General features: G+C 37.2%; 2 protein-coding genes across 2 annotated transcripts; both read right to left on the bottom strand.

The window, feature by feature from the left end:
• Nucleotides 1-9545: 9545 nt before the first annotated feature.
• LOC110855826 (syntaxin-1B-like) lies at nucleotides 9546-10144 on the bottom strand. The gene is made up of 3 exons (XM_022104220.1): nucleotides 10025-10144; nucleotides 9689-9799; nucleotides 9546-9626 (listed from the first exon to the last, which is right to left on the bottom strand). Exons 1-3 carry the CDS (start codon nucleotides 10142-10144, stop codon nucleotides 9546-9548), a joined length of 312 nt encoding a protein of 103 aa, XP_021959912.1.
• A 9106-nt stretch (nucleotides 10145-19250) lies between these two features.
• On the bottom strand, nucleotides 19251-20669 carry LOC110856102 (protein ANTAGONIST OF LIKE HETEROCHROMATIN PROTEIN 1). Its single transcript, XM_022104544.1, has 4 exons — nucleotides 20211-20669; nucleotides 19912-20122; nucleotides 19631-19834; nucleotides 19251-19564 (listed from the first exon to the last, which is right to left on the bottom strand). The coding sequence occupies exons 1-4, from the start codon at nucleotides 20667-20669 to the stop codon at nucleotides 19251-19253; spliced, it is 1188 nt and encodes a 395-aa protein (XP_021960236.1).
• Nucleotides 20670-24423: the final 3754 nt, after the last annotated feature.

Below are 24423 nucleotides of genomic sequence, written 5' to 3'. Positions count from 1 at the left end.
TTTGATCAGCATCCGAGCGATTGACAAGCCGACAAATAAATAAATGCAAAGTATTTAACTAAGCACTCTTTGGAGTGTAGCCAATGAGGAACATATGAGTCCATGTCTGAATAAATCTACAAAATATGTGTCCGTTTGTAAAAAATTGATGAGAACAAATGCGACGTCATAATTGGTGAAACCTATAAAGATTTAATAGATATGTATATCTGTTTTAGAAAGTTTTTGTTTTAGAATTTTTTTCCTGTACATACAGGGTGTTAATAAAGTCCGATCCCATTTTTCCTGTAAAAAAGTGAAGGCTAGTATAAAAAAAAACTACCCGTGATACTTACAAAAAATGTTCGACATATTTACCTTAGTATTTGGTCTTGTTACCATTTACTTTAACCATGCCCTCAACTCTTTGTTTAAGGCTCTGTGCTAATTTTTCCAATGTGCCTCTGGAAATCGAATTCCATACATCTTGAACTTTTTTTTACTAGCTCTTCCCTCGTCCGGGGTTGTGGCTCTTTGTATACATTTTCCTTAAGTATGGACCACTGGTTCTTCAGGGGATTCAAATCTGGGCCGTTAGCGGCCCACACCCCCTTGCTCCAGACCGTTGAAACTTGCGTCTTGATGAGACTCAAACTCGCTTTTGCTGTATGGGCTATAGCACCATCCTGCATGAAAACTATTTTTCTTTCATTCGGAAATATTTCCTTGTTCCCCATGCTATCGAAATAGATAGGTAATATTTTTTCCATATAATGCTTTGCATTGACTGATTGGCCTTTTGGTATGATATGTAGAGGGGTCACGCAACGTGCACAAAATCCACCCGCTACCATAACTTTAAGCCCGAATTTTGGGATCGCTCTTGATGGTACATCCGATTTGTTTTCTGTCCTGTAACGAACATTTTGTTGGTTCAATTTTGGATATAGTTCAATAATAGATTCGTCAGTCCAAAGGATGTGACTGCGCAATTCTTCACCAAGTCTTTTTTCACTCAAATGGGCACTTTTCTGAAGGAGTTCTTCAAATTTCAGACGGTCATCGATATATTTTTGTGACATGAGAGGTTTTTTTGGTTAGTTTGTAAGCTGTGTGACCCCACTTCGTAGTTTTCACAAATTTTTGCACGGTCACACAGTTAATTTGCTTCTTCTTCTCTTTATAGCGTTTTGAGTCATTTAACTCCCTTGCTCAATTACGTAATGAACTACCGGTTTTCTTGCAAAGTCTGTTTTTAATCATTCTTTTTGTGGTAGGTGACACCTTTCTGGGTCGCCCTGGTCGCTTTTTGTCGTGGACAAAATTTTTATTCTTCCATTTCCAAACAGTTCTGCGGCTGCAGCCCAATTTTTGCACAATTTCTGTAGGTTTAAGCCCCTGCTGATGCAATGTTTGTATCTCAACTCTAAGATGCTCATGACTTACACGTTTAGTTGTTCCTCCCATGGTAAAAATTTGAAATAAATAACTTCACTGGTTCAAAAGTTCCAGCTGAATTTGTAACAACCACGCTCCAAAAAATGCATGGGATCGGACTTTATTAACACCCTTTATTATTCATATACTAGGTACATAGAAATAAAGCTATATATCGTCGTACTAGTTCTGAAATATCATACGTGCAGTCTCTTTACATGCTATTTATGTGCACATACATATGTACATGTATGTATGTCATTTCAGAATTAATACAACCCTGACCCCCACGCCCAATTGATGGGGCGCCACATACCCCACGACGCTTGGGGTAATCCGCTGGGCGACGATCTTCGCCAGGAATCGGCGCCAGACGTTTCCCACGGCGACGGGTCGAATGCCCCCTGTCTTCTTCAGGAGGGCAGTGAGAGAGCCACCATAGAAAATGGGGCAGATTTCTTCGGGGACCTCCCCGCGGAGCATCAATTCCAGTAGGGCCTTGATGGCCTTGATGAGGTCCTCTCCACCTTGCCCAAGGGTGGGAGAGAACATATCCTTCAGGATTTGGGGTCGGAGTCCATCCAGCCCACCTGCAGTACCAGGAGCAAATGAAGCGATCGCTGCTCGCATTTGGTCGTCCTCGATAGAGGAGGGTGAAACCCGTTCGGGTGGTTCGGGGAAATGTGAGGGTTCCGGATGTGGTGGGTGCTTCGCGATGAGGGCCGACAAGGTGTCTTCATTGTTGGGGGCTATGGTGTCGTCCGAAGTGATGAGCCGGATTGCCCCCCGTACATCCCCATCTGCCAACTTCGCCTCCACCTTCTTCGTCAATTGTTGTTGTTGTTGTTCGAGTGTTGGTGGGGGGCGTGGTACCCTTGGCGCGGGTGTGGTGGACTTCCGGTCGGTGGACCACCTATGGGCCAGATCCTTGACCCACTTGGTCAAGTTGACCACCTTGTCAGTCTTCCGGGGAACTTGGAGAACATGGTAGGGGAGACGGAGCAGAGCCTCCCAGGCTTCCTCCGAGTTGGTCGTGGTAACCTCCTGCACGGTCTTGGTGAGCGCCTGCGCCACCATCAGACGTGCACCTTTGGGGACACGGCGGAGAGTTGGGACGGAGACGTGTAAGTTGGAGAGTTCTTCCTGAAATCTGGCCCCTCTTTGTTGTTGTTGTTGTGATTGTTGTTGCTGTTGTCGGGCCAACTCCACCCACGTTAACCCCACATAATGGTTCCTCCCCCCTTGGCGCTTAGTGGTGGAGTTGGGGAAGCACTCCTTAATCCGCTTCCCCAGGGCGGAGTCAATCAGGGGGATCAGGCCTTTCCCCTCGCAGAATTGGGAGTAACGGGCCACCACTTCCGACTTGACTATGGTGGTGGTGGGATTTTCGGCGACTTGGATATTCTCCAGTATCCAATTGATGGCGGTGGCTTTGGCGTCTGGATTCGCGGCGTTGGGGGACATTGATTTCCTGGGTGGGCGCTAAGCAAGGAAGCTAGATCAGGAAAAAGAGGAGGGACTGGCTTTGAGGTCAGATTCGTTATCAGGACGCCTTTATAGCCATTGATTATAATACTAAGAATCAGAATCCAGGTGATACTCACAATTGCAGAGGCTGATTTCCCAACTGGTAAGATTTTTTTACCCGTACCTAGAACCTTACTGAAGGTCATACCCTGCTCAAAGAGTTTACCCAATAGATAGAATACCCACATCTTGAAGATATCTGCGGTTTCAGGAGGATTTAAAGTACCCCTTCTCGATTTTACCATTAGCTTCAGCACCCCTGTCAACGTTCCTGCAAGTAAAGGAATAGATGCCGAGATAAGTATCCATGTTATTCCGTCAAACGGTTTGAGAAAATCAGCATGGAATCTATCTCCTCAACAATGAAGTAATTATAGGAGTTGAACAGGATGGCGTAAGCTGGAAACTCAAACAGGTCTAAGTTGCCGATACCGAGAAAGTCGCTGTCAAAATCGCCATATGCTTCCTCCCTCGTGGCAGTTGATACACTGGAATTTAATCGTATCTGCAACTCTGCCAGCGTACATTGGTTCCATCTTTGAAAGTTCCAGGGCTTCGTAACGTCGGCATAATTGCCGCAACCTGCGGATAAATGTTTCTGTGTTAGCTCATAATTAATTAACGTATAGTGTATTCAGGTTATGATTTGTATTACCAATATCCCTTGGTAAATTTTTCCCTGGGAAAAGTCCATCCGTTGTCCATCCGTTGTTTCTGCTTTTTATGTAGCGCTGATTCATGTTTTTATTCGCAGTATACCACAAGTGTTCCAGTCCAGTTTTCGTTGTTGATCCCAATTCAACTGGTAGATCAATGTGGTGTGAAGAAGTCAAACTTAGCATGGTCAATCGCCACTTTTCATTATGCCAATCTGCATGGATATACTTGGTTGCAAAATTAATTTTGTATAGTTCCAAATCGTCAATGTAAGATATTCTGTTGATACGGTTGCCATAAGTTACAAGAATAACAAATGTGGGCCCGTACTTCCAAAATGAGGCAGAACTCGGGCTCAGATCTTTGTTTGGTAGTGTTGCAATCGGCATAATAAATAAAATGGCATGCCACGTTAAAAATTTCCTGGCGCTCAGATGGCTTATCTGGGTCGTCAGGGTGTGTCTATCCTGATCCTGTGTATGGATGGTACTTGGATTTGTCAAAGGAGAAAGATATGCATCGGTGTCATCATTGTTATTATTATGCATTCTAATAAATCGTAAAGAACAATCGGAGAATGCGCCATTGTCTAAAAATCTAAAGCTGGACCTTTTTGATGATGGAAAAGTTGCGGCGATTTTGAACAAACCCAAAATCAAGTAAAAGTTAAGTACCAAATTTTTATCCATGTTTGGAATCATCCTTTCCAAAACTGACGACAAACAAACCAGAAGAAGAAATAATAAACGTCGGACGGTTAAAAGTGGGTCAAACTAAGCTTCAATTAAGGTTTAAAGGTGACATTGTGTCAGCACTAAATTGGGCCATGCGGCATAGCATATACGTTCCAACGAAAAGTTGACATTGGTAGATAGACAAACTGTCTCATTATTTCTTCCTCTATTTAAATGCTCAGGAAATTTAAGTCGTTTAGTTGGTTGTTATTATGTTAGTATCTCATTTATTTCAAATTAGATACTTGTAAATACATTTTTTAGACGGGTTGATGCATAGGACTCTTACGTATGATACAAGACAGGCTTCTAATTGGATTTATATTTTGCGCAATTTAGAAAAACTACATATTTGTCTACAATTTATCATAGAGCATCCATGTTTCAAACTCGTTGTTTGGGAATTTGGCCTGTAAATGGTCAAAAAATAATTTTTTAAATTTGAACTTTTGGAAGAATATTGCAAATATATCTAACTTTTCATATTCGCAAACAAAGATGACTTTAATCCATTATCCATTTCGTTTTTGTATTTGTTTGTTTACGTCCGCCAATATTGCCTTTCCAGAAGGAAGTCCAACTTCATTGCTAATTTTCTGGCCCTTGAACCGAAATTTTCTTAAAATATCAACTTTATCATGGACCTGGAAGAATTTCTTCTTACATAATGCCCAAAATTTTTCGATTGGGCGAAGGTGAGGTGTTTTTGGGAGATTTTTATCTTTCATCGCTAAAATAACATTTTTCACGACTTTCTCCGTCACAGTTTTTGTATAGTGAATTGTTGCAAGGTCGGGCCAAAAAACCACATTGTATATTTTATTGTGCTCCTTGATGAAGGGAATCAAAACATCAATCTCACATTATTTTAAGTATGTCTCTGAGTTCATGCACCCCTCATGAACATAAGGCTTCGAAAAATGGCCAAATTGATCCAACACTTGCAATACCAGGTATTTCTTCGGAAATTTAAACACATTTTATTTTGTCTTCTGTTTTAACTTGAGGTGGATTTTTGGCATAGAAAAATTGCCTCCCTGGAGTTTCTTCAGGGTCCTCAAGGACGTAGGACTCGTCAGCAATAACCAAACTTTTTGGCAAAATTTTGCTGTACGGCTTAGGAGGCCAGGCTGTTACGGTTGCTTTTTGAGTTTCAGTGTGTCTTGCTTCAGATTTCTTGGTATGGGCCTTGATCCCCAGTTTATGGGCCTTAATGTCGTACAAGTAGTTGGCATTTATTTTCAATTTCTTGGCCGCAGCAGGGACCGTTGTGCATTGATTTTGTTGGAAAAGATTTTCAATGGATTTGAACTTTCGAGAAGTTGCTATGATGGGTTTACTTCCTCCACGGTTTTTGAAATTGATATTTTCGGATTCCCCATACTTTTTCATGTAAGAACTAATTTTTGTGGAGGCACACCCCTTTTGCGTAAAGTGTAACCAAGTCTTTTTTGAGTTTTTTTTTTTTGAGAGAACACATTTTTGTACTTATTCACAACTCGTTTCACGACTTCTTCGCTTTGAAGTCGTGTGAGAAGTTTATTTTCCATTGAAAAGTTTTGAAACTTTCAGGAATCAAGGCTAGATATATTTTGAATATTCTACCAAAATTTCAGATTTCTAGTTTGGTTTTTGCTATTTCCACCACTAATCTACCTCCACAACGAGTTTGAGACATGGATGCTCTATATATGTTTTAAATAAATTTATATAAAGCCTAACCTAACCCAACCTCGGATTTCCTCTAACTTCATTAATCATACATACAAAAGGTATGTACATTCATATTTATTTATTTATTTCAATGAAGCACCCCATTACTGGGACTTGACGCCTCAAGGCAAACAATAAGAAACATTACAAGATTTACATATTGATTTTGACTACATTTAATTAAATTGAATTATATTGTATTTCATTACCTTTCATTTTATTACATTATTGTTGCAGAATGGGAATGTTGAGACGATGTGTTAATTAAAAATATTTTTTAATTCCAAAATTAGGTCCGAAGTATAGGTATATACAGTGGCTTATATTAAATATTAATGTATGAAGTAATGTTAGAAAAAAGAAAATTAGTGTATTCTCGCACAGTTTTGGAGGAATTAAGTAATTAGTGATAGTCCCATGCTAAAAGTCCGAAAATCGAGAAAAATTATCATCGGAAACATTATGCAAATTTTGGATTATTTAGTAAGTAATAATAACATAGTTATGATAAAAATATAAAATATGTGTGTGCTCGCACAGTTTTCGAAATATAAAATAATTAAGTTAATTAAAGTAGCATAGGGAATTGTGTAAGAGAAGTAGCTCATATTATATAAATCCGTCACCCACGACATGTAGTGGGCAAGTTGAGAATCACTGCGGAAGAGAGCGGAAAGAGAGAACATGTCAAGTAAGTAGGTAGTTAAGTGTGTAAGGAAAAAAACTGCCCATTACAACCACTGGACCCCACTGAGTGGGACATTACCCAGGGAGGGAGCTTAGCATCTGAGCATGACAGTGGGAGAAAACCCCACTGTAGGTACTGGAATTGAACCCAGTACCCCCATTCAGCCCACTCAGATAGACGGTAAACAGGACGGCCATTCAGACCCCACTGCCTGGTCACCAAGCTCTAATAAATACTTATATAGTAAGTGGGAGGAAGTTTTTCGCGCAAGGACAGAGTGAGCATGCTGGCGCTCACTCCAAGTGTGTGTCCAAATGAGTAAGTAAGAAGAGGAGATAAATTTGTTAGTGTTAGTAATTTAATTGATAGTGCATTAATTAGTCACCTATTCATTGTTGTATTGTAGTTAATAGTGTGTCGTAATAAAACCAGTTAAATTAGTGGAAGTACGCTAGTTCTGGGACTTTATTGGCCTTATTACTGCAACGAGTTGTGCAACGTGAAAATAGGGACATTTCTGCTTATCATTAGGTCATCCGTTAAGTTTCTTTACGACGCTGGAAGGGGCTCTACCCACCACCGCTATTAGATTATAGGGTGGGAAAACCAGTCAAGGATTGAAAACCAGAGCGAAAAAGCAAAAAAGCTGATATCTATTGACGTTAAAGGCTTATTATTATTATTACGCTGTTCGAATTTTACACATCCATAAGTCAGCTACGGTGAGCAGCGCCGTAACAATTATATTTCAGTAGATTACATTATGTTCCATTACATTACATTTGATTACACTTGAGTACATTTGATTATATTGGTTGCGAAATAAAGTTTAATGTTTGCGATGGGACGGAGCTGTGGGGTGAAAAATGATGACAGGTTAGGGTTCGAATCACAGGCGGAAGTCAGGTTGGTCTCAGCCCTTTCTTGGAGTTATTTACATCCTCTGGTCCATTTGACACTAACTTTCCATTTTTGACAAATAGAACCTGCGAGTCTATGGTAATTGACTTACTTACTATTCCAATTATTTAATTTCCGCACTGACCTTGTCATTCTTCAAAGCCTTGGCTCTTCTCCTCAGTATGCCAAAGTCCCTTTTTAGTGTAGCTGGCAGATCCTCATTAATGAACACAGGTGGCACTGTATTTTTCTGGCTTTCCCATACTAATTCCCGATCGGACATGTTAAAGAAACGAACAACAACCTGTCTAAGTTTAGATAAGTCGTACTTCCATTTACTATATATAGTCTCATTGCCCAACTCAGAATTGAGTTATATTCCATAAAATTAAATAACTATAAGATAATAACTTCAGCCTGCTGCCCACTTTGTACCTCTAACTGCGACGCCACAGTTGACCACTTGACTTTACACTGTAAAACTTTAAAAACATCTCGCGATAAACATTTAAAAATTTTAAAAATAATTATAAGCATTTTTATAAACTGTATAATAGCAACTATGATAATCGAAATTTTGTCACGTCTGTATTTTGCCTTTGGATTGATATTTTCAATTTTTACGACTTGTTAGTGTAGAACTATAATTTGACTTTTACATGCGCTGTGTAAAAAAAGTTTCTCTATAGATATATATATATATATATAAATTGTTTATTATTTGGTTTCAAAATTATGAAGGGTGATTTTCTGAGTAGTGAAGAATAACTGATTAAGTGACTTATATTCGGGAACTTTCAAAAATGTTGCTTTTGCAATCGCAAACACTTCTTTTATTTTTATTTATTAAAATAACGGAGAGATTATTTCAACTAGGCTACCACATTTCAAATCCCTTTAATAATTCCGCATACATGCATTATTATAATTATTGAAGAGAGACGACGCAGAAGAGGTAATATCTGTAGATTAGAGTTCACATCCTTAAGACATTATGCTTATCATTTAACCCATCAACTTAACTAATTAAAACACACACACTTCGTTATTTTCATGCATTGCAGCAATGTAGTCTCATTATTTTGTATCACGTCATCATTATGACATCATCATTGTCCACTCATTGTCCACCACGTCCATCTCTCTCTCCATTGGAATATACTTTTCCATCAAAATTTCGGACGTCATAGGCCACCCCCATATTTGAAAATAGTTCCCACACATCCCACTTAGGCCAGTTGTTCGAGTGTGAGTGAAATCTGGTCGGGCTGACCGTTTTGGTGACGTTTTTCGGCTAATCTCTGTACCAGTGCTGCAGCCACCTACTAACAAACCCTCAGCACCGATAAATGGACTCTCCCTCTTAATACCACCAACCACTAACTGTTGCACTCAATAGACCCGCATAACCATCGGAGGTGAAGTAAGTTACATACATAACTTTGTATATGTCTTCCCACTCTTTGGAGATCAAATATTTGTTCTTATTTAATCTGCGAAATCTAATTTGTAAAATAACTAGCTTTGAACTTAATGACCCAGGTTAATGCTACTGCAGTCTACATGTCATCTAATATTGTTGCTACCTGGACTGCTGTCGCGTTGATATCCAATACAATTAGGACCCAGGTTTAAAATTATTTTAAAATTATTCTATTCGTATTATGTATACGTATGGTGGAGGAAACACTTGTAAATACATCTAATTAGTTTTAGTTGCTTTACTGCTTAAATTTAAAGAATTATTTGCAAAGTGTCATGGTTTGGAAACCAGTTTGTATTAACTGATAATTATTGACACCTGAATAAAGGCTTACAAACAAACAAAATTAATTTATGGGTCGTAATAATAAGTATGTACTTACTGAGTCTGTCTAAGCATACTTTTTCATTGCTAGTATGCACACATTTTACACGAACACAGTAAACATGATTGTCACACCGATAGCCGCTCCAACTCCAAGGCAAACCATCATCATCAGAATTTTTATCTGTAAATACATGTAAATTTACAATATTTATAAAAACCCAATCTCAGTTTTTGGACATGTACCTTGCGAAGTTGTTTTCTACGTTCACGAACATTACTGACATCTCTCGTTCCTGAGCCTATCTTGTCTCCTGAAATGGTCACGTTGTACTCAATATTGTCAAGAATCTCGCCCTAACAGAATTACCATAGAATACACGTATTGACAATTCTGTTAAGTATAATATAAGATGTTTGAAGTATGAACTGTTGCGTCAGTTAATGTCATAAGAAATTCTTTCAGAAAATTAATTTTTGTCGATTTTCTCCAATTTTTATCAAATTATTCTCTCTTGGAAATCAATTTCGTAATATTAATATGAAAGGGAACACCATACGACAGACAAGTATTTTTAGCACCTGTGCATCAGTAATGTTAGAAATGTCCACAAACAGACCGTTCGTTTCTTTAATTAATCCCTCCAACTTGATAAGGTCTTTGTGTCGACCGTCTATTTCGCGGAATTGTTGTTCATCCATCAAGATCTGATTAAATTTCACACGATTAAGTTCCTCTGACGGAGTTCATACAAACTTTTTTAAGATTATGTACCTGTTGAGTAAATAGCGAAATATTTCCTTGGTCCCACAACTCGTCAAGGTCTTTACTAGTTTTTCTTACTCCAGCTGGATAACCACGTTTTAATAGATATGTACATACTATTAGATACATACACTGCGAAAACTCCGACTGTTTTAATTGGACACCATTGATGTATATTTTTCACTGAGGGTGACCCTCATCATCACCCAGTAATACCCACTGGTGTCAAACCTCCCACTAAGTTGGATTAACAGTGGATTTTTTGCAGTGTAGTAAATTATTTATTGCAAGACATATACAGGGCGTCCCAACAGTTTTTACAGGATAAATTACATATAAAACTTGCAAGAATAAAATTATTGTGTTTTTTCTTATCATAGATGGATATCGCAACAACGAGTACAAAAAAGAAATATCTGATATTTTAGAATTTTTTCTCACTTTGCTACTACATACATACATGCACACATACATAAATCTGTTTACGTTTTCCTGATGTCTACATGATTTTGTAGCCAAAACTTAAATACATGGTTTCCTTATATATGGGACGCCCTGTATTTGGTGGAAGGTAAATACATAAAGAAATCAACTAACCAATTTCTAACTGCCGTGAAATTTTTCTTCTTAAGTCATTCTTATGCTTTTCCTGAAGTTCGATGTTTTCTATGACGAGACTGGCAAGATTTTTGTGCAGTGCTTGAATTTGTAGCAACTTTATTTTCTTGATGGTCTCCGAATCGTGATTTTCATTGGTTTCGACGAAATGTTGAATTTCTGAGTGATGTAAATATTTTAAAAATTGCTTTGCTATTAACAGATTCTAAAAATTATGAGAATCACGGAAATACTCGACATATGTGTTATAGAAAATTGTTAGGGATATGTACTGTCTTTCCACATTCACATGAACTCTGATGGAGACAATATCACAGCAATTACTTATGGACTGGATTTAGTCACACGCATACCTGGCTACAAAATTTTCCTTCACTCATCATCACTCATTTTTAACTCAAACAAAAATCTCCTTCACTCCCATCCAGGGTTATGTATGTACTTTGTAAGGGCGAACTGGTGAAACCGGTCCAGCGGCGGAAGAGCATTTAAGTCTTATTGCTGGCTCCCATCCAGGGTTGCAAGTATACATATATCACCGGGTGAGATTTAGTGAGATTTAATGATTTATATCAATCATCTCAGTTGGGGCTGAGTGAGAAATATGAGAAATAATGAGATAAACTTGTAGTTCATTACCCCGTCCCCTAGGTGGCGCTAGTGCATGCTCACAGATCTCACTATATCTCATATTTCTCATTATATCTCAGTGAGATGAGATTTGTGAAGGTGAGATGAGATTTCTGCAACCCTGCTCCCATCGTTCATGACAAAACAATTTTATTCTCTTCATTCATTTTCATCACTCGTTCCTTCATTTCCTTCAGTTTCTCCCATCCTTTTTTGCAATTCCATTCCTTAACTCTCTGATCGTTTCATCATTTTCTATTAGTGTCGCTTTGTCCCAAAGCAATCTCATATTACCCCATAAAAATCTCACACAGCCCCATAAAATCTTATTTTTCCCAAGCAAAATCTACCTTTACTCCGTCATTTCCATCATTTTTCATCATATTCCCTAAATTTCTGGTCAAATCCCCCTTCACTCTGCATCATTCTATACGTAGATGGAGGATTGGTGATCTTTCGCTCTCCATCGCTCTACCTTCCCCGGAGTGAAGGCCATCAATTGGCAAGAATGAACGATGGTGTGTTCACACATATCTCAAGGCTCATATGAACGTGGACAGAAAGTATGCACTTACTTTTATACAGGGCTGAATGAAATCTTTACCATTACAATTCCAAACAATTCTGGAATATATCCCTGATTAAGGCTCAGTTGAAGTCATGAATATAAAAATAATTTCCAACTTAGTTACTAACTTGATTACATGCATTTTTTAATGAAAAAATCGAAATACGGGGTCACTGCCACCAGTCAAACGAATGCAGTTTTGTATTCAATTTTTGGAAATAATTGTACCTGTGACCCATAGGTATGACATATGAAGCGTCTCTATCCCATCTGCATGACCACTCCTGCGATAGAGTGGCACAAACGCCAAAAATAGCCGAATTTTAGCTTAAAATTGTTCTTGACGAAGAAATAATTGATTGACTGCAAAATCAGGCTTCACTTACCAAAGTCATGGGTCTTAGGCCCAATATTTCTCAAAAGTTGAGTGAAAAACTTTGTTTGTTTGACCGGTGGCAGTGCCCCCGTAGTTCAATTTGAGTCGAGAAATTTATTCGCCATATGGTAACGAAACGTATAATAAGTCTTGATTAAGGGAAACCCCCACCAAATGTCAAATCCTAGTCAAGTGCACACATCACATTCAGAAGGGTGTCAATCGATCGGTATGGATGATGCGATCATTTTGGTATATTATAGACTTTTGTGCGATAAGAATTGGCTGTAAAATTCCGGAAATACTGACATTTTGGAGATATTTTACATAATTATATTTTTCAAAATATTTCCAAAATATCAGATTTTCAGGAGTTTCACAGCCAATTATTATCGCACAAAAATCTATAATATACCAAAATGATCGTATCATCCATACCGATCGATTGACACCCTTATGGATGTGATGTGTGCACTTGACTAGGATTTGATATTTGGTGGGGGTTTCCCTTATCAACGAGTCGTCACCACCAGATTTTTTTTAAAGTGTATCTTCCCCTATTATTAGCTGCTAAGTCTTAGATGCTGAAAAAAAATTCTTTGCATTTTCAAACTTAAACTGAGCCTTAAGTGAAACGATAAAAACCAACATCTTTATGAACTTTCAAAAATAAATTAAATTACTGTACTATTGGCCATTTCGTTTGGTAACTACGCTTGAAATGCAACCAATGAACTATTTCCTAAATTGTTTTATATTGTAAATATAGTTTGTGACCACCCTACACAAACCTGTCAATGTTTGCTTAATTCGACAAGAAGATTTCTGAATTGTCTGGATCAAGCTGTGCAGGCTATTTTGTAATTCTGCGTATTTAATATTTATTTACATTACAAAATTAGTGGTGTAAAATGCAACCGAATTTCTCTAAGCAATCTTACCAATTTCTTCTCGTGGTGAGGACAATATTTGCTCCTGCATTTCTGACATTCTTCCAAGATCACTTTTAATCCTGTCCAATTTTTCACGAATCTCGTCAATCTTCAAAATATTCCATATAATGAATTACGTAAATACAACTAGTATTAAATATGGGAACTTGTATCTACGATTTAGTGGTGTGCAGACAGAATGGTCATGAAATATGTTTACCATGGTAAACAAACAATCCTGAGTTAATTTAAGATGTTGTAGCTTTCTTAGCAAATAACGATATTGGCAAAAATCACATTACAATAAAATCGGACAAAAAAGCAAACCTGGCTTCGTCTAAACTACAAACTTTAAAACAAGATTTTAGTATTTCCATGTGGATTGAAAATAAATATGCTTATCGTTCTACATGATATGCGAAAACTCCCCATCGTCGATGCGACACACCTCATCATTTTTCCTGCAATACTCACGAATACTAAGCAATACTTACGAATAAAGATATTGCAGTACGAAATTACTATAGGTCGACGATGGGGAGTTTTCGCATATAATGTAGTACGATAAGCATATTTATTTTCAATCCACATGGAAATACTAAAATCTTGTTTTAAAGTTTGTAGTTTAGACGAAGCCAGGTTTGCTTTTTTGTCCGATTTTATTTTCAGGTTTTTACTTGTCCACTAGATGCTAAAATTTTAACTTGATGCGGTCAAACCAGTCAGAAGGTCAATGTTAGACGGATTTAGCTTTTACATCATTTACAAAATTGGATTAACAAAATAAATTTTGTTTAAACAATTAGAAAAACCTATCAGTACAGCTTTGCGGAGCCCGACCCAGGGATTTTTATGTAACGACTGAAAAATTCAGTAGTTTGACATCATATTACTAGTTTACAACTTAATTGAAACCGTCATGCCGAATTTCAGCTCAATTGTACGATTTTATGAAATCGGTATGAGTCACCCCTTAGGGGCCTTCAAAGTGTAAAATTTTCAAATTTAAAGTGAAATTCTCTCATCAGTCGTCATTAGCGACCTCCTTGCCAAATTTCAACTCGATTAGAAGATTTTCGGAAATCGGTATGGGTCACCCACTAGGGTCCCTGCAGATGAAAATTTTTCCAATTTTACTTCATACTCTTTCACTAGAAGTTATTAGCATTGTATGTACCAAATTTAATATAGATCCCATGACTTCGAAAAATCGGTGTGGGTCACCCCATAGGGTCTCTCAAATGAATTTTTTCCAATTTAAAGTTATATTCGACCACTTGCTGTCATTAGTGACCTCCTTGCCAAATTTCAGCTTGATTAAACGACTTTCAGAAATCGGTATGGGTTACCCACTAGGGTCCCTCCAGATGAAAATTTTGTCAATTTCACTTCATATTCTTTCATTAGAAGCCATTAGCTACCTTTACGCCAAATTTCAGCCTTCTACAATTATTTTGTATTTTCTGCACCATTGACCCACACCACTAATATGGCCCCCACCGGCCAACTACTGGACCGATCATACCCGTCTTCGAACTTGATTCCTAACTTTGCCCAATATGAATATGGTAAAAATTTCAAGTCGATCGGATAAGTTCGAAGAGAGTTATCGCAAGACGGACGGACAGACGGACATGACGGGTACATAAGCCCAGGGTCGGGCTAAAAATGTGAAAAGTGTGAAAATCAAGTTCACAAAGTCGCAGCTACGATATGAGTATTTAATATAAATTCATAAATTATATAAAAGTAGTTGTTTAATTTGAAGGAGGTGAAAATTAGTTAAAAAAGATGCTACAGCAACTTGCAAAAACTTAACCCTCATAGGGTTCGAACCCACGACTACAGGATTCATAGTCAGCACCCATGCCACTTGCGACACCACTACCGTATTGCATGAGCAGGGTATAAATAGGAGTAGATGGTCTGCGCCGCTAACAAAAAAGCATGAAATGGAAATTTCAAAATCGGATTACTCCCTCAGTTTTTAACATTTTTGAATAATTCTTTCATCAAAATGTGTAGTTTCCCTTTGACTATTTATTTCGAGCTTTGGGTCAGAATCGGCAAAATAATGTAGACACACGAGCGAAAATTCAGTTTAAAAATCACTTTTGTAGTGGAAAAACTCAATTGGTAGTTTCCGCATATACAAAAAGTCGTGCTACACCGCCGTCATTGATGATTTGGTCTCTTTAATTTTTTCGATATTTTCAACGGTTCTCGAGATATGAGGATGTCAAGGTTTGAGTGGTCCTGTGAAGTCCAAACCTGGCGAGTTATCGTTTGAGGCGAGATGCGACAGATACGTTCTCAGCCTCGGCAGGAAAAAAGACAAAATTGAATTTACATACTTCTATGTAATGAATTTTTATCATTTTACTGAAATATTTAATAATCAATGAAACAAAGATAGAATAATAGTTCACATTTGTAAAGGCATTTCGTGACCACACTTTATACAAAGCGTACCTTCAAGAAAAAATCTCCCAGTTCTCCTCCATCTTGAGGAGAGCTGGTCAGCTCGATCTCAAATTGGTCAGTTAATCGCTGCAACTAAATATGCACGGTGTTGATGTAAAAAGCCTAAATATTTGCATATTTATAGTTGTTTATTTCACTTACAGCCTGAAATTCAACAAATCTATCCCTCATCTCGGTAAACGTTGTTGTGCCGGAAAAAAGCAACCAGTGTCTTTATCATGTGGTGAGGAAAGTTGAAATGAAAACGGAGTTGGGTTACTTTTTCTTCTAATAGATTTTTGCTTTCAACAGAAGTTGGGAATGAGTAGCTAGCCTGTTGGGAGCAGTAGTGCGTCACTGGTGAGTCATCCAATCCAGCAAGTATATACTACAGTGTGTTGTTATAAGTAGGTAGAAAATATTTTTTACAGATTTTGATAATTTAGTTCAAAAAATTTCAAAAAATTGCAAAAATATGGTGAATGCAATATACTTATTACAGGGTAGAACAGAAGGGAAAGTAGGCAACCTGTTGAAAAAATGCACACCAGATTTTAACTTATTTCCATTAGATGTCATCATTTTATTCGTCATTTACCATTTTAACAAGGATTTTGTGAGGGACAATGCCAATAATCGATTAAAGTCCCAAATTGGCCACCAATTTTTCACCAGGTAGTCCAAATAATGTTTAAATCACCCTGTTTATATTTATGTTATTGGTGATAATATTTGACCTTTCATATTTCCTGGTTAAAAAGTGGTTAAAAATATGTCTTATTTTTTCCAGTCTACGGAACCCGTGTCCATATTATGTACATACAGCGTAGACAAGAAATAGTTTGACCAAGGGAATTTTGTAGATATTACGTATTTACCTAAGAGAATTACACGGGAAATTCAAACAATATTGATAAGCCAAAAGTCATCTTTGCATTTCATGCAAATTCTGACAGGTTTTGCGCATAAAATGTATGCAATTGTAACCTTGTGTGCAGAAGCTTATACCGTGGTGAAATATTTATTGATCAAATTGTCGTTTACTTGCTCTTCTGTTTGCCTACAGATACTTGTAGTGAACTCGAGTATGTATTGAGTAAAGACCATAACTATAAATACAAATTTACATAAGTACCTACAGTGTGTAAAGAAAATTGTCCAGCATATAAAGCCATCTAAGTTTGAGTCAATATTATTCAATGAAATGCAAAGCAATATTTAAATGTTATTTATACGTTATAGCCTAGTACTAGATGTGTCCCCCATTGTTGTTATTCATTATTTTTCTCAAAATGTTGCAAATATCTTCGAATCATCAATATAGTTTTGTGCCAAAGTAGTTTTCTTGGACGTCTGAAGGTAGTTATTCAAGAATGAGCGATTTTTCGAAAATGTTGAATGGTTATAGGAATAATTTTCTTCTCATTCTTAAAAACCGTTTTTACAAGTTTTGTTTCTCTGTATATTTTTCTTCATAGACCATCTTTTTTTTGCTGCATTCCAGCTTTCATCATATTATATATTGAAGGACATATAGTGGTAAATCTAGGCCTTTTATGGTCCAAGGAAGTTTTATAGTTTCTCCTGAATGAGTCGGTGTTCTTGTCCACTCCCAAATTTCATGAAATTTGCATGACATCTTATTCCTCCATCATTAATTATCGTATCTTCATCCGGAAAGTAGAATTTGACAACTTAACCTTTGAGCTTTCGTGGTGAAAAGTCGGATTTTAAAACAACAAGAGATACAACCGTTTGAATGAATGAAAACGGGCCAGAAAACCGGCTGGTAAATTTTATTTACACACTGTATGTATGTATGTACATAATGGCGAGAATTTCTTGCGTCTAAAGCTTGCATTCTACGGATCTCTAACACTACAGCTTGTCCCCCTTGATATGACGACTTTGATAGGACACATTGTAAGTGCTATTGTCTCATAAAATATTTATAGTGGGCCTCCTCAGACAGTTCTCAAAAATTTCGCTTGTTTCGCTTGGTTAGAAATTTCGCCTGTATTAGCGAAGGTGCATCATCACCGTCACTCGAACAACCAATCAGAGCTCGCCATTATAAGCGAGCAAAAATCGGGGGAAGCGAGGCTCCAGAGTAGAGTTAGTGTCGCTTATTCTTCAGCTAGTTGCCAGATGTTTTTCTTGTTGTTATAAATTAATTCTACAATTTGTTAAAGTAAATTAGTGTTCAACAATAATAACAAATATGCCACCTAAACAAGCAAAGACGAAGAGCACTAAGCAAGCCAGCAAGAAAACCACTCCCACTGAAACCCAATCTCGACGGGAATGGACGGAACGAGAGAAAAAAGTAATTCTGAATTATTTACTGCAAACTATACAGTCAGGATTGTCAATTGAGGTAAGGAATTTACTATTTTGTGAAATTATTAAATTACTGGTACAATTTACTTATCTACTAAACAATTTGATTCATTTTTAGAAGCCAACTGCTTCTATTTACTATGGACGGCTGCAGATTCAAACTTCTGAATTCGAAAACGTAACTCCTACGCAAATTAAAAATGTTGTTAAAAACTTAAAGAAATCTTATGACGCGATCATAAACTGGAGGAATCAAACCGGAGAGGGGATCGTAGATAAGGAGTATGTAAGAGGTGAGTGCTTCTTAAGTACATGATTAAATTGATACATATTTCATACACAAATATTACTTATGCATGGATAATATGAATATTAATAAATATTGCAGATTATATTTTGAAAAAGTGTCCACTTTTTGACATTTTGGACGAGATTTACGGGACAAGGGCGAGTGTGAATCCACCATTCATTCACGAAACGCAAGGCGAATACGACGACGAACAACAGGACGGTGCAGCCGCCGAACCATCTGACCCTTTAGGAAATGACAAGGATGAGTTGTTAGACATCACGGAGTATGGTATTACACATTCAGAAATCGAGGTGGAAATAGGAACGGAAAACAATACTTTAGACGAAGTCGGGACCGCTCCCAGTGTCCAAAAATCAGGAACGTTCGACTCCGTCAATCGGAAGAGAAAACCTCCGGTCATGACGAGCATGGGATTGATGGCAGAAGCATCAAAGCAGCGATCTGACCTTGCAGTTCATCGTTTACAATTTGAAAAGGAAACTTTCGATCGCAAGGAGAAAATGGATATGCAAGCCCTGGACCTTCAGAAAGAAGACTTTTTGTTGAAAAAAGAAATTGAACTCGGTAAATTAGATATTGAGAGACAAAAAAACCAGACTTTTCATGAAGTCGAAATGAAAAAGATGGCTTTGGAGGAACAAAGATTGAAGAACGAAGAGCGTAAACTTAAACTAGAACTCGCAAAATATGCTTCATAAATATTTGGCAATAATTTGTGACAAATAAAAAATCTAGTAATTGACAAACTGATGTGCTTTCTAGATTAAGAATTATCGTATATTTATTAATTATGAAATGATATTTATCGGCTCTGAACATAATTAAATATTTCATCCCGTTTTTCAATAGCTGACGGTCGGAGGTTCCCATTTCGGGGATTGACCTGATCATTCTCATCACCTAGCATTTCGTCTGTGACCGGATATTCGTCAAGAGACTCCAAAATGATGTTGTATAGCACGCAACAAGCTGTAATCCATTGTACAGCATATTGATGGCCATCTTGAAAGTTAATTTGCATCCTTAGCTCCTTCAGACTCGTGAAAATTTCTTTTAGACCCCCATACACTTGTTCAATTTTGACACGGAAGTTGCAAAACACTTTGTTGAACTTATCTGCATTGTAATAAGTAAATATTAATTTTACAATCGAAACCGATTAGTAGTACTACTGAGATGCACCTCTTTCTTTTTGTGTTCCAATAACTGCATTAGTCCGAAGCGTGGTAATCAAGTACGGCTGAAGTTTGTAGGCTGAATCGCCGGCTATCCATTGCCCTAGGTTAAAATAATTTTCAGGGTGTTTCGCAATATCACAATTTGCAAACACTCGCGCATCGTGTACTGATCCTGGGTATCCAACTAAAATATGTCTCAATCGCAACTCTGCAAAAATCGAAATACCAGAATATATGTACAACATTTGATAAAAATAGGCAATGGTTAAAGTATAATATGCACACCTGCGTCACAAATCCCTTGTAGGTGAATGGAATATCTCATTTTACGTGAAAAATAAGACTGGGGATCGTTGATGGGAGCTTCCTCTAAATTAATGTGGGAGCCGTCAACAATTCCGATACAGCCTGGAAGCTGGGGGCATAATTCAGCCAATTTCTCGCGTTCAGTTTCATCAGGCCAGTAAATCCATTCTTTTTCAACTGATACGATAGCCTGAAAGATTTAAAACACCTCTTAATATAAAAACCCTTTAACATACACTTTATTGTAAGCATGATAATTATATAATTTTCATATTTACCTTTATTACTCTCTTGGTGATAGCATCAACTGTTCCATTACCAATTCCAAATTTTTGAGCCAGTTTCGAATAAGACGCCCCAGTACCGTTCACCCCGAATCGAAATAGTGCGACGGCTAATTGGATTGCAATTGGAAATTGTTTCCCTGGTCCGATGTTTGAAAATCCTTCGTAGGGAGAAATTATGTTTAATATTCTACCAAAGTCTGTCCTTGACACTCTTAAATTTTCCTTGAACTCTCTTTCGGCATAATTTGGCAAGACACTAAAAATCCACTCTTTAGATTTTGGAGTTTTAATGGTTCGAGAAGTCGCATATCGAATGCACAACACTGCACTTAAATCGTTCTCAAAGTTTTCAATAATGTCGTCAATTTCCTCTTCTTCAGTTTCCATCGCCAGGATTGCGTTGCAAGCAAGGGCCTCGATAAGGTGTGTTTTAGCGGACTTTTGCGACATCGTAGTTAGAATATAAATTAAAACAAATTAAATATTTAACTTAAACTACTAAAACTTACTCAAATTTGGGATTCACTAAATCACAGGGGTTTTAAAATTCGCGCACAGTCTCATTTTTGGAGCAAATTCACAAGCGACTTATTAAGCGAAAAGTGTTCAGTCAGATTTGCCTCGCTTGTTCGCTTAATGCAGCGAAATTTTTAACCAAGCGAAGCAAGCGAAATTTTTGAGAACTGTCTGAGGAGCCCCAGTATATTCTTGAAACTTTTATATCTTACATATTATCCAGCGTGTCCACCATTATTATCAAACATTCTCTGAATCCGTTTTTTGAAAGACTTGCAATTTTTCTAAGTGGACAACTGGAAGTGAAAACCACTTTTGACATACTCCAATTCCACCATGTTCGTTGGTTTAAGCTCTTCATGCGCACAATTCTTCCGAATGGATCACAAGTTATCGATGGCATATAAATTTTAATTATTCTCGGGTAATACTATAACCTGTTATGTCGCCCTACCTTACTGAAAAGTCATTTTTCCCTTGTTGTTAAACCATAGAGAAGAGTCCGCTCATCACTATATCGTGGTAAAATTGACTTCAAGTATTGCCTTCCCGTTCTAATTTGACATACCCATTGAAAAATGTGTCTCTCACTCGCAACTTTAGCATAATACCCGTTACATATGCGATCAATTTTAGAAAAACGAGCTATTTTTACAGGTGCTTAAATGGATGAAAACAATTAAATTTAAGAAAACAAAAATTCAGCTTATGTAACTGAGGGGAAAAATAAAATAAGTTCCTAATTACAATATAATTATAATGAGTTACCAAAATTTCAGTAAATTAATCATTTGTAAGTAGAACAAGGTTTATGATATAACTGAGAAGAAAATGTGGGTGGAATACAAATCTTGCATGCCTTAAGTGTCACAAAAGGGCATGTTAGATCTGCTGTCAGGAAAGAATGTTATGTTCATGAATTTATTCCTACATTCTTAATTAAAAATGTATACCTATTTATATGGATACGTAAACGACCGACTTCAGTATGTCAGGGGCCAAAATTTGATAGCCAAAGGCCAAAAAAACGCCACCACCATTCTGCTTCATTTACTAAGGTTCCGTACTATCCCAGTACCGTGAGCTGGGAATAGGTAAACCAAGACAAGTTCATATACATGTATGTACGTATTTAGCAAGGATGTTTAACATAGGAATTAAATTTTCGACCCCTATAAATATATGCTTTTTGCCCCATAAAAATATGAATTTTGCCCTAAATACTTTTTGCCCCAACATAATATATTTCGTACCCCATAATAATTAAGCTTTGCCCCATAAGTAAATTCTACAACTTTGTTTAAATTTTATCCAAAACTTGTGTCATTCCCTAGTTTTCTCAACTTTTAATTAATTTTACTCTATAGTAGCTAGAGTGAGCCGATTTTCCTTGACACCACGCCTAAAGTTTTTGAAATCTACATGCATTACATTACATTACATTACATTACATTCATGCACTTAGGCCCTTTCGGTCATTTTTATTGTGCACTTAGGCCATTTCGGAATTAAGGATCGACTGCACTTAGGCCCTTTCGGAATTAAGTATCGACTGCACTTAGGCCCTTTCAGAATTAGTCCGACGATATGCTGATGCATACCAAAAACTGGTTTTTCATAATTATTCATCTCCAACAAATAATCCGACTTAATTCTCTGTTTTCCTGCAAGAAGGATTCTTCCTTCAGTTGTATTGTTTTATTCACATCCCGTCAACTAATGGGTAGCTCACGTAAGTAGATATTTTTAAGTAATTTGAAATTCACACTTATTTTCTTTAGCGATCATAAAAATAAACTGGCAACAGGCTTTTACCAAGCGGTAACTATATATGATTCTCTACCGCATAGTAGATCTATTACCGATTCAGAAGCATATTCCTACCATGTTGGTGACATGCGAAAACCAGCTGGTAAGCAATGTTAAAAACAGAGTAATATCCACACACCCCCTGTCACACCTACAATGTTTCAGTATGTTACTTATCATCCAACGCAATACATAATTATGATAAGTACATTTTACCACTTGCTTTCATGCACATGGAAGAATATGTGAAACATATATTATGTAGTCGCTCATGCCAACGTTAACTATTAAGGGTCCGTATGGGGGCATTCAATTTCTCAACATCTCGCAATTTCAGGATTCCTTCCAATACCGGACTATCCCCTGCCCAGGTGTCTTTGACTGGAACATTTTTGTGAGAAGGCTCATTTTAGCGAAATGTTTTCTCACAAATTCTAACTTTTTACAATATTTTGTATACTTCCATCCACATTAAACAATCCGTTTTGAAAATAATGTCACAGGACAAACCTATGTAGAATAATTACCAAGCCTATCTTCCTGTCATGTTTGCAAAAATAAAGTATATACCTGTATATGTCAGTGGTGGAACATGTGTCTGTGTCTGTCCACAAACTGGTCCATCCAAAGTCACGACTCACTCACTCCAGGCGTATGTATGTAATACAAACCCAGTTTTACGTAAGCTTTACAGTTTTCCCATCCCAACATACTCCATATTATGGACGAGTTTACCCGAGTTGGTTAAAAGTAGTGGTGATGATACAGACGCACAGGAACCGCAGATCTCCAGGACATGTGTCGATATACCCCTGGGGCATTTTGATACTGTACTTTAGCAAGTTTGAAGACTTTGTGCTCCCCTCAAGCTTACCAAGCTTGTCGCACTGTTATTCTTGATGTCATGTAGTTATTGTACAATTACCTTAACCTTTCCACGGGCTTTGCATCACGTTGGTGATTACACCTTCTTCCATGCATGTATGGTTTCAACCTCACAAAACTAAATTCTCTTTCTTCAGTTCTGGAGACAAGTATGAACAAAGCGCGTTATTGTAATAGGTTTCCTTACTCCACAATCGTTATCTCGTATGATGAAGGCAACTTTGTAATAATTTTGAGTCACTTTTTGACAAAAATATATACACTTTATTGTAGTACAAATTTTAGCATATCCTTTCTTTACTTTCTGTGTCACATATTTTTATTCATCTTTCAGCATAAGAACATGTTCATGAAGTCTTAAGTATGTAAAAACGTTCACAGCATTTAATACAACCAATGTTTTCATGGTGTAATTTTACTTCGTGCATACATATAAGCAATCGGGAAGGTCAAGAAACATTGAATAGCCGCGCCTCTATAAATTTTTCAGATATCTACATATCCGGAAATTTTAGTTCTACGTAGAACTAAAAGTGATTGCACCCATTTTAAGCTATATTTTACATGCTCTTTGTCATTTGTCGGTGTAACATAAATTTTCATATTTATCACGTATGTACACAGACTAGAAGGATGCAATAGAATTTTATTCATGCTGTTATGGTGGTTATGTCTACTCAATGTCCCTTATCTGTTTCAACAAGATTTTCTAAATTTCTGGGACAGATTGTCTCAGGCGGAGGCAATCCGAGGTACGTCAGACGTACGTCAATTATTCCGACGGGAGACAATCTGTTCAAAAAATTATAGAGAGTGAGGTTTGTATATTGGCAGACATAACTATTCCAGTGCCCGTATTCATGTTTGTACTTTCCTTATATGTAGGAGTCTTAGCAGGTGACAGCACTCATCTCATTATCACACTCACTCACCATTCACTTGAATTTAGTCAACTTCATTGTTTAACCATGTATTTCATTCTTGGACTTCCGCC

This window comes from Folsomia candida, unplaced genomic scaffold, assembly GCF_002217175.1.
Source record: "Folsomia candida strain VU population unplaced genomic scaffold, ASM221717v1 Fcan01_Sc014, whole genome shotgun sequence".
NCBI classification, from domain to species: Eukaryota; Metazoa; Arthropoda; class Collembola; order Entomobryomorpha; family Isotomidae; genus Folsomia; species Folsomia candida.
The sequence above is the reverse complement of the archived record's forward strand: the minus strand, read 5'-3'. Positions and strand labels throughout refer to the sequence as shown.

What these genes read in the sequence shown, in the direction of transcription:
- LOC110855826 (XM_022104220.1), bottom strand. Translation starts at nt 10,144, where the DNA reads ATGGATGAACAACAATTCCGCGAAATAGACGGTCGACACAAAGACCTT. An exon ending in CTAACATTACTGATGCACAG is followed by an intron (nt 9,800 to 10,024) that starts GTGCTAAAAATA and finishes TAATTCTGTTAG; the next exon opens with GGCGAGATTCTTGACAATAT. An exon ending in GTAGAAAACAACTTCGCAAG is followed by an intron (nt 9,627 to 9,688) that starts GTACATGTCCAA and finishes ATGTATTTACAG; the next exon opens with ATAAAAATTCTGATGATGAT.
- LOC110856102 (XM_022104544.1), bottom strand. Translation starts at nt 20,669, where the DNA reads ATGTCGCAAAAGTCCGCTAAAACACACCTTATCGAGGCCCTTGCTTGC. An exon ending in TCACCAAGAGAGTAATAAAG is followed by an intron (nt 20,123 to 20,210) that starts GTAAATATGAAA and finishes TAAATCTTTCAG; the next exon opens with GCTATCGTATCAGTTGAAAA. An exon ending in ACAAGGGATTTGTGACGCAG is followed by an intron (nt 19,835 to 19,911) that starts GTGTGCATATTA and finishes CGATTTTTGCAG; the next exon opens with AGTTGCGATTGAGACATATT.